This window comes from Bubalus bubalis, chromosome 1, assembly GCF_019923935.1.
Source record: "Bubalus bubalis isolate 160015118507 breed Murrah chromosome 1, NDDB_SH_1, whole genome shotgun sequence".
Classification (NCBI taxonomy): Eukaryota; Metazoa; Chordata; class Mammalia; order Artiodactyla; family Bovidae; genus Bubalus; species Bubalus bubalis.
Window position 1 is genome coordinate 60,587,024 of NC_059157.1, and position 14,434 is coordinate 60,601,457.

The 14,434-nt window shown below is 32.8% G+C and overlaps 1 protein-coding gene across 2 annotated transcripts in view; it reads right to left on the reverse strand.

Annotated features, from left to right (window-relative positions):
- The window catches only part of NCAM2 (neural cell adhesion molecule 2), a 575,454-nt gene that overhangs the window by 102,975 nt on the left and 458,045 nt on the right, over nucleotides 1-14,434 (reverse strand). For both annotated transcript variants that reach the window (XM_025282108.3, XM_025282115.2), the window contains exons 10-11: nucleotides 6,525-6,712; nucleotides 1,798-1,894 (exon numbers count right to left, since the gene is read on the reverse strand). In XM_025282108.3, the coding sequence (XP_025137893.1) occupies nucleotides 1,798-1,894; nucleotides 6,525-6,712 (285 nt within the window). The remainder of the gene's footprint in view (nucleotides 1-1,797; nucleotides 1,895-6,524; nucleotides 6,713-14,434) is intronic.

The window sequence follows — 14,434 nt, forward strand, 5'->3', positions numbered from 1 at the left end:
AACCTGGGTCTCCTGCATTGCAGGCAAATTGTTTACCAAATGAGCCACTAGGGAAGCCAGATGTAGGATTTAATTATTCAGGAGGGAAAAAAAAAGGAAGGAAGGAAAGGAAGAATAGAGAATATATTTTGGAAATATAAAATATGACATATGAAACTACATAGATATTATGTAATGAATTTAATAAGACTTCAAATCTCATCAGTATAATGTTCTATATTTCATAATTTCTTGAATTATGAATTTCCAAAAACTAAAAAAAATTTTAAAAGGTCACTTATCAAGTTCTACCTTATAGAAAATGGGGTCATTTTTCAAAAAAGCAATATATAATAGTACATCAATGTTAATATATTTATATTATATTAACTATAATATATGTATATAGCAATCATATGTCTAGATATTATTTATAAACAGTTTCTACAAGGACATTTGCCTAATTTTCTAAAGCTTGGAATTGACATGAGTAGTGGATGCTTTTCATTACTACAATTAATACTTCAATTTATTATAAATGAATTTGATGTGATTTAACACATTTCATTTTCTAGAATTTAGTTTGCTTGTACAAAGGTTTATTCATATGACTAACTGCACGCAGTCTACTTCCAATGATTTTCATTGAGATTAGTTTTCCAATGACTTCCTGGTAGACAGTACACTCTGGTTTATATTCTCCCTTATTTCATCATTTTCTGCCTCTTTTCCTTTCTATATTAACTCCCTCTAATTTTAACTTTTTCCTTATCATTTCCTTCCCTAAAACCTTTCCACAGAATCCTTCTCTTCCTTTACCCATAATGTAGTAAAATAAAACTTGAATTGGAGACGAGCAGGTTTTCCAGTTACATAATAATTTGATTATTATTAGCTTCATAACTTTTAAATTTCCCTTTTGATCTTCACAACTAATGACTTTAAGATATATCTACATATCAAAAGAAATACTTCATAACAATATAAAATTACAGCTATATAATTTAACTTTATATAATTTATTTAACATTTTATATTATATAATTTATTTGAAAAAGTTTCAAAATATTTTCATGAAAGTTATTTATTCTATTAAAATATAATAGTATAATGATTTTCTGATATTTCCCTACCTGGACCTGGAAGACAATAAATAATATTTACATCATCTGAACTTTACAAAGTATAAACATGAATATTTCCAGATTTCTAACCAGTCTTGTACTAATGACAAAATCTATATGTGTTTATATATATATATACATAAATATAAATATATATAATATAAATACAAATAAAAGCATAGCTAGATTTCTAGTTAAGGTAAACTTTAACCTGCATGATATTTTATCTATATATTTTAAGCTTTAAGGAAAGAACTGAAATGTTTTTATGTATACAAAATGAAACATATTTCAGCAAGTTACATAACTCTAAATTTTAACAATGAAGTTACTGTTTATTCTTTCAATTTAGAATTTTAAAACAGATTAATTTTAATTTCTCTAAAGATATATTTTATTGGTATTTTTGACAAGATTTTTACTTTACGTGAATATAGTTTGATTTCTTAAGACATATGTTTCCTAACACTTTCATAGATGTGTCATATATAAAGTTGGGGGAATCAGAATGAAAATTAATCTTGATTAGTGAATACAATCTAAGCCCTCACTGTATCATATAGAACTGTTACAATATTTTAAGCACCAGTTCTATCTTTCTCATAGTAACCTGTATCAGGATTATGCACATATAAAAACTATTTACTTCAGGAAATATTTTATGAGATATCAGAAATTACTACGTTATACTTACCAGCCAAAGCAAGAATATACTCTTGAAATCTTGTTCCTATAGGATTAGTAGCTGTGCAATTATATCGTCCAAAGTCATTATCGGATGTAGGTGCAATCTAAAATAATTATAATAATAAAAGTTTCACAATTTTAAAACAATATCACAGAAGTTTTAAAATAGTCTGTAGCATCACTATCATCTTCATATATATACAATTACTGAAAACTCCTTGTCATAACTCTTTTTTCTGTATCAAGTAAGCATTCTCTCCTTTTAAGATATAATCCGTAGTTTTGTACTATCCATGTGTGTCCATGTGCTTAGGTGCTCAGTTCTGTTCAACTCTTTGCGACCCCGTGGACTCTAACCCACCATGCTGCTGCTAAGTCGCTTCAGTCGTGTCCGACTCTGTGCGACCCCATAGACTGCAGCCCACAAGGTTCCCCCGTCCCTGGGATTCTCCAGGCAAGAACACTGGAGTGGGGTGCCATTTCCTTCTCCAACGCATGAAAGTGAAAAGTGAAAATGAAGTCGCTCAGTCCTGTCCGACTCCCAGCGACCCCATGGACTGCAGCCCACCAGGTTCCTCTGTCCGTGGGATTTTCCAGGCAAGAGTACTGGAGTGGGGTGCCATTGCCTTCTCCACTAACCCACCATAGGACCAGGTAAATTACAGCTAGTCTATCGATTTATTAAGTAGATAAATACTACCATTTTGTTACATGTATTCAAGTGAAAAATCATCAGATATTTATATATGTAAAGTACAGAAAATCGTACCGATTGAAAAATATATATTCTGCAATTGCTACAAACGACTTTACAAATAGGAATCTTGTAACAAAAGCATTGTTAACTCTGTTTTCTACCTTGCTGTCTTCGATCAGGCAGGTTTAAAGTTTAAGAAAGGTTCAAAATACCACAGCTTTCTCTTCCTCTTATGATTTTATTAAACATAAAATATTAAGAAAGGGTGAGGATATATTTAAAATAAAAATCTTTCAGGAAGGTATTTTGCAAGAAAATATTTCCCTGTGTACCAATCCCTGTTGGCAGGCATATTATCTTGATACCTAACAACGTATCTTGCCCCTATTGTTGTTCAATTCCTATCATTCTCTTTCAGTTTGGGTGGAAAATAGTTGACCTCAGTCCTTACACACTTGAAATCCATAATTAAGTTAACCTTCTGGGATTCTATTGTTGAACAGTGGGACCAACCCTGTAATTCTAATGTACAAAAATTCTGAAGTATCAATTCAGAAAAGAGATTTGGTGATTGTAAAGATATAATTTTCAATTCCAGTAACTGTTATTAAGAGAGAATAAGCGTACAATAGAGTTGCTGTTAATTTCAAGTCTATCCCAAAAGGGGAAAATGGTTTTGTGATAATGGGAGGCTATTAACTAAAAGTGCAATTTGGAGGTCCATTGAAGATGATAATTCTGAAAGGGTACAAAAAGCTGTGTCATTCATCTTCTAGTCAGATGTCCATCTAGGAATAGATTATAGCTTTAAGGACTAGAAGCTTTAACAGCCCATATAGAAGTACTTTTAAATGACTAAAATATTAATTTTTCATATATTCAGGTTATAATAAACTAAGTTAACTTAACTAGAAAACAATTTTACTACTCAGAAAGTTTACGAAAAATGTCTTTATTCTACAAATATATGAGAAAGTCATTTGTATATCCCAAAGGGAAGAATGTGTACTGAACAAATGCAATGCAAATACAGGACGGATGTGACAAAGAATCCTGACTATTGCACAGTTCCTCAAGATCCATAAAGTAACTTAAATATACCTATTTTAACTGGAACACATTTTAAAAGGCTCAGTTCAGCTTTGATTTTATTTTCCTGGGAGTTCACTTATCAAAAGATAAAGGCTTTGTAATTTTAGCTGAAATACGTAGTTTCTTTATCATGCTCTATGATTAACAAATAGAGAAACTACCCCTAGTAGCACAGACTATTAAAAAAACACAGATCATACAACTGGGCCAAATCATGTCCCCTCCAGCCTATTTAGTATATTCTAGGAAAGTAGTAGGGTCCAACAAGTGGTTTTTAAAAGTTTAATGCCAGCATAGTGAAATAATAGATAATTTTATCAAAATGCATAATAATATATAACAAAGGTATGTAATTCATATTTATTTAATATATATTCATATTAACTATGTTTAATATATAAAAGGTTACTTATATTTATTCAATAACTACTTCATATTTTAATATGCAGTTAAAATAATTCAAGTTTACTTCAGATGTTGGGCTTTGATAGAATATAATAAAATACCAAGAGTAGTTTTTAACACAAAAATATTAACTGAGAGAACAATGTTAATAAAGGAATTTGTAAGCTCTTTCCTAAACACTTAAGGGCAGAATATTATTCCAGTCTACCTATTAGAAACTTTCTGAATCAAATTTTCTCAAATATTAAAAAGCTGTCCTATTACCTCAGGGGAACACTTAGGGAAAACAAATGACCAAATCTGTAAGGCCTTGAGAAATACATTTATTGGCAAGAACCAAAAGGATTTATAGAATGTTTTGTTATTTTTTAAAATTCACATTAAGAAATGAACATATGTATGTAATCAAAGGAAAAAAATGTTAATTCAAGGAATCCACTACTAACCAGATTATTATTAATTGGAAAATTTATTTTTATTTTTATATGTTCTTAAGTATTAGCAATTATGTAACTACTATAATAATTTATAGAGAAAAATCATTATAATGTACATCCTAAGGAACTATGTATGCTACTAATTCAAAATTATTAACATTATTACTGATTCTTCTTATTGTTGTTATTGTTATTTTGCTTTAGTGTTTTAAGTTGTTTTTGTTATACATCTGTATTATTTATTCAGGATTTAAACTTAATTTTTGAAAATAGTATACACATAAAAAGTTTATGCTCAAGGTCAGTGCCCTAAGAAACAGATTCCTTGGCTATGTATAAACAAAAATTGCTTAGTTTTGACTTTTGCATTGAGAGAAATGGCATTCTGGCAGAAATGACATGATAACTTTATATTAATAAAATACTTAAATGTCAATTTATAAATTGTTGCTCATATCAACTATGAAGAATTATGAGCTATTCCAGAATCTGAAAAGTGGCAAGATGAAGTCAAGCTGAAATTACAGATTAGTCTGTCATTTAATTCATTTTGATGTTTGGCAAAACTAATACAATTATGTAAAGTTTAAAAATAAAATAAAATTAAAAAAAAACATGAATGTAAATCTACCTGTTATGGACTGAATCATGGCTATTGACAAAAATCAAATTCTGAAACCCTAATCTCTAATGTGACTATATTTGGAGGTAAGGACTTTAAGAAGGCAAAGGAGATCGCAAGAGTGGGGCCTGGTATCCTTATAAGAAGAAAAGACATTGGAGCATTTTCTCTTCTTTCTCTGCCTACACTGAGGGAAGGTTATATGAGTAACAGTGAGAAGACATCCATCCGCAAAACAAGGAGAGACTTGCAATAAACCAGTCCTTCTGGCACCTGGATATTGGACTTCTAGCTTCCAGAAATGTGTGAAAAATTATAGTTTCTATTTTTTAAGCCACCCATTCTGTGTTATTTTGTTATGGCAGCCCTATCACACTAATACACTCCCCTAAACCTAACCTCAATTTTCTATGGTTAAATACGAAAAATTGCAGTTGAATCTGGTCAAAAGTCTTTGTGAAACTGAGTTCTCTGTCAATTTGCCAATAAATACTTCTAATACAGATACAAAAAAAATTTATTTGAAATAGATTTAGACAAAATGTTCTGATAATCAATTATCCAAACAGTTGGTGGAAGTGATACTGAAATCATTCCATCGAACAAATGTTTTACTAAGTCCAGTTACTAGGTGAAAGAGTTAACAGGGCACCAGTGAGAACACTTTTAAGTTAATGCAATAAAGATATCAAATGTTATTGTAAAACAAGCATTATTAAAATTTATGTATATTGAACTAGTAGAGAAAATATAGCATCTTTCAAGCTAAACATGCTATTTGAGAAAGATTCTCAATTGTTATGAAAGCATCATAAATTAGAAGGACTAATGATCATTGTCATAGACAGATAAACATTAGAAATTGATATACAAACATAATATACAATTAATAAATAAAAGATACTGTATTCAAACAGAATTTAAAGGCCAGGTACTCGGCAGTATAAAAACAATTATCTACAATCTTAACATAAAATATAAAATGAAATGAGGCAATGAACAAGCAAATCTGGTTTATTTAGGAATTTGTAAATATGTAGCCAGCAGATAGCATTTATATATGCTGATCTAGGAAGCAGGATGATGTAATCACAAACTCAATGCCTAGTAGCAACACTGAAATTGAACTTTTGGCCCTCAATAACATACAAACTATTCATTCTTTCTCCCTACTTTTCCCTGATACAATTGTTTTTTTTAAATATAAATTCATGAAATATAATGACTTTTGCTATATAGCCAAATATCTATATAAGTAAGCCCATATAAGTAAATAGTGAGACACTAACCATTAATTGACAATGACCCAAATGCATAAAATTTCTCTTTAAGCAAATTAGCATGAAATATACACAACATGGTATACATATAATATAGGATAGAATTATAGATAATTTATATATCAAGATACTTAAATATATTCTAAAATAGTAAATAACTGCCAAAATAATACAATTTGTTGATATATAATGAAGACTTACCTCTAATATTATTTTTCTCCCTGTGCTATATGTCTTTAAATTAGTGGTGTTTTTAGCTGGCAAGACTAATTTCTCTCTTCTCCAATGGACTGATGCTGGTGGATTTGATTTCACATCACAGCTTATATTTATTGGATTTCCTTCCCAAGAGTAATAAATTGTTTGATTTGATATGAACTTGGGAGCATCTGTAAAGCAATACAATATAACATTATAGACATTTTCTTTAAGATAGTCATTTAATTAGTATAAACAATATTAATCATTATTGACTACGAAAAAAGCCACAGTAATTCTAATTGTATATATTTAATATGTGATATTAGAACTCATAAAAATATATAATTTGACTGATTCATCAAATCATTTTAATATAAAATATTCAAAGTTGGCCAATTATTAAAATATGAAATATTAACACTCACAGTTGTTTGCTTTTAATAATCTGACAAAAATTTCCATCCAGCAAGTTAATGGCTCTCAACATCTGTGAAATATATTCCTGGAACAACTTTCATTACAAGTGAGAATTTAGGATAAAACAATAAAATCTATGGTCTTATGTCATTTTTCAGCCTTGGCTTAGTTATATAATTTCTCCTATAAAAAACTTAAAGCAGACATAAAATTTAAATGGTAATGTCACAACAATTATTTCCTAAAGTGACTTTTCCAGTATTAAATAAGAAGGTATGTTTTAAATTAATCAACAATAGTTAATTTGAATTTTAGCTCCTATAATGCTATTTCAATTTTCAGGCCCCTACACCAGACCATTATAATTACAGGTGAGAGAAAGAGAAAAAAATATTATTTCATTGCAAAAACCTAATTGCAAAACCTAGTTGTGCTACATAGACATGTTTTTGTTTTGTTCCATTCTAGAAGTATGATGGAGCCCAAATGCCAATCAACTATGACTTTTCTGAGTCTAGTAGCCTGACTATATAATTGAAAGGATTCATATTTACAATTTTTTAACAAAAAACATAATCCTAAAATAAGTGGCATCCAGTCCCATAACTTCATAGTAAATTGACGGTGAAACAATGGAAACAGTGACAGACTTTATTTTCCTGGGCTCCAAAATCACTGCAGATGGTAACTGCAGCCATGAAATTAAAAGACATTTGCTCCCTGGAAGAAAAACTATGACAAACATAGATAGCATATTAAAAAGCAGAGACATTACTTTACCAACAAAGGTCCATATAGTCAAAGATGTTTTTTTCCAGTAGCAATATATGGATGTTAGTTGGACCATAAAGAAAGCAGAGCACCAAAAAAGTCATGCTTTTGAACTGTGATGTTGGAGAAGACTCTTGAGAGTCCCTTGGACTGCAAGGGGATCAAACCAGTCAATTCTAAAGGAAATCAGTACTGAATATTCATTTGAAGGACTGATACTGAAGCTGAAGCTCCAATACTTTGGCCACCTGATGCAAAGAACTGATTCACTGGAGAAGACCCTGATGCTGGGAAAGATTGAGAGCAGTAGGAGAAGGGGATGACAGAGTCTGAGATGGTTGGATGTCTTCACTGACTTGATGGACATGAGTTTGAGTAAGCTCCAGAAGTTGGTGATGGACAGGGTAGCCTGGCGTGCTGCAGCCCATGGGGTTGCAACGAGTTCAGTTCAGAACTGAATTGAACTGAAACAAAGTGTTAGCTAAAATGCTGCTGATATATTTTTTGTTGTTGTTGTTCCTGGTATTTAAACTGATTATTCTTGTTACTAATTTTAACTATTTAGAACTTAATATCCCTGATAAGTTATTAATTTAAAATTGTAAAAATTAAAAGTTTTGCTTTACTACTCAAATTACTTAATAATGACCTGCTCCCAATTTTGTTATATCAACAGATTATATATCAGATATGTAATGTAAGAATTACAATCTCTGGTACAAATGCATAGATAATTATTTAAATATCCTTGTCCTATGTATGTTTTACTGTATGTTTTTAATGCCAAAATCATATAGAAGTATGACATTCTTATTAAATACTTTATGACAGTAAGCTTATACATTTTATTCTATTGTATTTTTTTAATAACCTGTGAGGAAGGTGTTATTCTGTTATTAAGAATGAGGGCTCTGGAGTAAAAGCTATCAAGCTTATTCTAGTACTAAGTTGTAGGTATGGGATGATCTGGGGTAATTTTAACCAGGGTCAGTTGAATTTCTATTCAACCCAGAAACAGATTTATAATATTAAGTACTAGCAACATTTTGGCTATGTGGACTTTATCATACATTGCTGAAGAGAAAAAAACTTGGGACAATTCCTCAGGAACAAAAAAGCCTTAAGATTCTGCAGTGCAGTCTTAAATATCTCTCCAGAGAAAAGAAGTATAAGCATTATCAAATGTTAATATAAAGGACTTTTAGCACATTGTTTTAATAACAAAGTTCAAAACAACTTAATGGCTCTCAAAAGAGGACTGGATAAACAGTGACTCATATTGGCACTTTGCTAAATATTACAGACGTATCTTCTTGCGGTTTTCCCTCACCTTGCAATGTGCCTGCCCTTCCCTCTACCTGGCTGCCTTCAAAACTAAGCTCCACACTAACTTAACATTGCTTTTCCACAACATTCAGTTGTGGGTTAGGTTCACTACTTTGTGTTCCCACAGATCCTATGCTTTCCCTCATCACGGTAGTAGGAAATGGAATTGTTAGGAAGGAAGTTATTCATGAGCAATGAGGGATGGCCTGGCTGAAGGTGATGTAAGTTGGTCTCTGAAACCCATCCCAGACACACCCAGAACTCACAGATATGCTACAAAACAACCAGAGACACTTCTCCAACTCCTGCCTGTGGACCTTAGGCACACAGTAGATGCAACCTAATCTCAGAGGCTTCTCCAAGCAACCTTTCGTAGCAAGGAGCCCATTAAGGGTTGATAAATATTCTACATCTGATTATAACAGACTGAGTAGGCCTTCCCTGGTGGCTCAGATGGTAAAGAATCTTTCAGCAATGTGGGAGACCCAGGTTTGACCCATGGGTTGTAAAGATCCCGTGAGAAGGGAATGGCAACCCACTCCAGTGTTCTTGCCTGGAGAATCCCATGGACAGAGGAGCCTGTAGGGCTGCAGTTCATGGAGCCGCAAAGAGTCAGACATGCCTGAGCAACTAACACATAACAGATTGAATATGGGAAGACATAAACAACAGAGCCTACTGTAATATAACTTGCAATTTCATCAATCGGTCTTGAGCATATGCCCATTTGTATTCCCTTTCATTGATTGGTAGTGGGTACAAGCCCTATTTTGAACAGGGCATAACCAAAAGGAGGAGAATAGAAGTATAAAAAGGGGGAAACCAAGAGGGAAAAGAGGAGGACTCCTTTGGAGTAAGCCTGCTCTAATATGTTGGAAGTGTCTGTCTAATAAAAGATCTGTCGGCTTGAGCTGAACTGAGCTGTAATCTGTGTGTTGTTTTAAAACCTTTAGTCTGGCATTTCACATTTTGTTGCAATGAGCCAAGAACTAAGAAAGAGAAATTAACTGACCTGACAGAATGACCTGTATGATTACTTCTCTACCAAGTGGTCTAAATCTTTTGGGTTTAACAAAGAATATATAGTGTTATTCAGCCTTGAAACTGAGCCTTAAAAAAGAATGAAATTTTGCCATCTGTAACAACTTGGATGAACCTAGAGGATATTGTGCTAAGTGAACTAAGTCAGACAGAGAAAGACAAATACCATGTGATTTCACTTCCATGTGAAATCTGAGAAACAAAAATAAACAAACATAACAAAAATAGAAACAGGCTCATAGATACAGAAAACAATTTGTCAGTTGTTGCAGGGAGGGGGTTGGAGGAATGAGCAAAATAGGGGGAGGAGATCAAAGGAACATACTTCCAGTTATAAAGTATCAGGGGTGTGATATATGGATGGCCTTAGGAATATAGGCAATAATTTACTAATAATTTGTATGGTGATAACTAGACTTATCCTTGTGATCATTTCCTAATGCATAAAAATGACAAATCACTATGTTGTACAGTAAAACTAATAAAATGTTGTAGGTCAATTTTACTTTAATAAAAAAGATTTGTCTTGGGCATGACCACATACCTGATGGCTTATTAAATGTAAGATGCTTACTTGGTTCTCAAAAACCACACACCAAATTTACTGGATATTGTCAGTAAATTTAACCCAATGGTTCAGTTAAAATGAACAGAAGGTATTTTGAAGGAGAGAGGAAAAAAAAAAAACCTTTTCATGACCTGGGAAAATTCAGTGAAAAATCTAAGAATATATTTGGGGTGTAACTGTAAGAGAAGACAAATTTCCTGATATTTAAAGTCAAAAGCTAAGTCTATATCCATTTCTATCTCTAGCTCTATCTATAAAATATTTTATTACTGGTTAAAATATATGAAATATAATCTCTTATAATTCTAGGGAGAGGTTTATAAATAGTACATCTGTATGTATATGTAGCCCAATATGAAAATCACACGTTAATGTAACTATTAACAGCTGACTTACAGTCTACTCCGTCCAATATATAGCATCTGTGTGTATGTGTATTATATTATTATAATTTAGCCATAAACTTTGGGCATGATTTGACTACTCTATAAAAGCAAGCAATTGCCACTAATTGCTTGCCTGATGATCTCAGTGGGAATTTAAGTTGGAATTACTGATGCCGAATGCAAATGTGCTACAGGAAATATATGCTATGCTAAAAGCCACATTAAAAAATGTATTTGAGGTATGAGGCAGGAAAATACTGATAAATCCTATCTATAATAAAACAGAAAATAAATTCCTGTACATTGTATGCTATGCAAATGTCAAGACAGTAGCAAGGAGCAGTGCACAGGACTGGCATGCTAATGAAATTGAGCAGTTGGTATGGGGCAACTTTCTGAACTAGGATGTGACTGGCTGAGGCAACACGTGAAGACTTTAGGCTAAAATATGTAGCCATATCTCATGATGATAATCAAATCAAGAATTTTAATTTTCAGAAAAGTATGGCTTTCACATCATGAAAGGCTTCAAATGTTGTACCGAGGAAATAACTTATGGCAGTTAAAAAATTTAGAGGAAGGGAAGGGGACATTTCATAAGTAGAACTGTGGAAAGATCAGACTTGATAATTTATAGACAGAAAAAAAGACAGGCATGGACAAATTTTCACCTTGAAGTTGCATTCTTTGCATTTTGTGTTAATTCATGACTACATGAAATGTAAAATTCTCGAAGCATCTCTTAAGGCATGGTATGTCCTCTCAATCATATTAACTTTTGAATTAAAATATTTTACAAACTATAATGAATGGAAATACTTTATCAGAAGAACACATTTTTCACTTGAGCAGAGTTGACAAGAAAAATAAGAGAAACCTGAATAGTGACAAATGGAAATATGTCATTCACTGGATAGGAAGGTAAAGTAAAGACTTTCTTTCAATGAGAATCAACAGAAGTGGCAAAAATTCCCTCCTTGATAAAGCTTTAGTCAGGCTTACATAAAACCCACTTTTTATATGGTCTTTGTCCTTAGCTCTGTCTCTGATTTACCTTTAAAAGGGAATGCTGCTAGGTCAGTTTATTGAAACTCCTTCCACACTTGATAGCTGGTTACTGTCAATATCTGGTCAAGTTCCTTAATGTATATGTCCATAGCCTGCTTTTAGAAGAGACCTATTAGGTCAGTTTAGTAAGAATTGTATTCTTGAAATTTAATCAAGTTCTTCTCAATAATTTTTGATCCATTGACTCCTGTCACTCTGCTTCATTGGCTATAAATCCCTACTTGTCCTTGTACTCAGAGTTCTGTTTAATCTTCCTCCTTCATCGCAACAGTCTTGACCCCTACTGCAAAAGTTTTGAATAAAGTTTTCCTTACAATTTTTAGCAAGTATCAGAATAACTTTATCATTCACAAAAGAAAGCATACTCTCAAGAAAGATAATTAAAAAAAATAACTACTTTCTTTCTTCTTTTTAAGAGGAGATGACAAAGACAGATCGGAAGCAAACAGACATTGATCTGTTTTCTGTAATTTTGTACATGTAAAGTGTTAGAGTTATAAGTATTTTTTAAATATACCCAGCCAGACATTCATACAGGGAAAGATGGAAGATTTATACCCAACTTTGTGAACTGACCAAGTTGTCGTTCCAAGAAGAGATGCTTGCATGCATAGTATCTAAATGTGAACCAAGCTAAACTTGCAACACTTTCGTGCACAGGATCACTATAAATTCTGCAGAACTGGACATATCTTATAGAATCTAATATCTGGAAAGGAACACAGGAATCATCTACAAATCTTTATTCTATATATGAGAAACCTTGTTCTGAGGTACTGGGGAGCATGATGGCTGAGTCAAGACCACAATCTTTGTGTGTGTGCTCAGTCACTTTAGTCATGTCTGACTCTGTGTGATCCCATCGACTGCAGCCCACCAGACTCATTCTTCCACAGTATTTTACAGGCAAGAATACTGGAGTGGGTTGCCATTTCCTTCTCCGGGGTATCTTCCTGACCCAGGCATCGAATCTGGGCATCCTACATTGCAGGCAGATGCTTTACCGTCTGAGCCACCAGGGAAGCCCAGACCACAGTCTTTGGCTTTTTATATTCCTTTCATGAAACTACACTTCTATGCCAATTATTATATTACCAATGATTAATATATTATCAGAGATTAGTTTCTATATATCATTAACAATGTTACTCAATATTGGAACTCATTTTTGAAGTGATAATACCAAGTAATAACCAAGGAAGCATTTTATTATGTCCTTTATATGTATTTAAGCAATAAAATAAATATATAATACAGATCAGAATGATCATGGCATATTAGTACACTCACTTATTTTTAGGTAATGCCAAGAATTTGAGATTATTAAAATGAGCACTTTTCCAATTTCCATGCTGATGGACATGAAGCTAACATGTAAGAAGAAATATATTCTGAGACATGCCAGTCATTTCCCCACTATGGATTTTATGGCTAGAATGTTTTACCAAACTACTTTTGAATAAATAGTCCTTAGATTAAAAACTCAGGAAATTAATCTGAGAAATATCAACAGCCTCAGATATGTAGATGATACTACTCCAATGGCAGAAATGAAAAGGAACTAAAGAGCCTCTTGATGAGTGTGAAAGAGGACACTGAAAAATTGGCTTAAAATTCAACATTCAAAAACCTAAGATCATAGCATCCAGTCCCATCACTTCATGGCAAACAGATGGGGAAAAGTTGAAACAGTGACAGATGTTATATTCTTGGGCTCCAAAATCACTGTGGACAGTAACTGTAGCCATGAAATTAAAAGACTCTTGCTCCCTGGAAGGAAAGCTCTGTCAAACCTAGACAACTTATTAAAAAGCAGAGACATCTCTTTGCCAACCAAGGTCTATATAGTCAAAGCTATGGTTTTTCCAGTAGTCATGAATGAATGTGAGAGAGAGTAGGACCATAAAGAAAGCTGAGTGCTGAACAATTGATGCTTTTTTGAATTGTGGTGCTGGAGAAGACTCTTGAGAGTCTATTGGACAGCAAGGAGATCAAATCCATCAATCCCAAAGGGAATCGGTCCTGAATATTCATTGGAAGGACAGATGCTGAAGCTGAAGCCCCAATAACCCCAATACTTTGAACACCTACCTGATGCAAAGAGTCTACTCATTTCCTACTCAAAAGACCCTGATACTTGGAAAGATTGAAGGCAGGAGGAGAAGGGGACAACAGAGGATGGAATGGTTGGATGGCATCACCTAGTCGATGGACATGAGTTTAAGCAAACTCCAGAGACAGTGAACAACAGGAAACCTGGTGTACTGAAGTTCATGGGGTTGCAAGATTTGGACAAAACTTAGTGACTGGAGAACAATAACAATTATATCGTT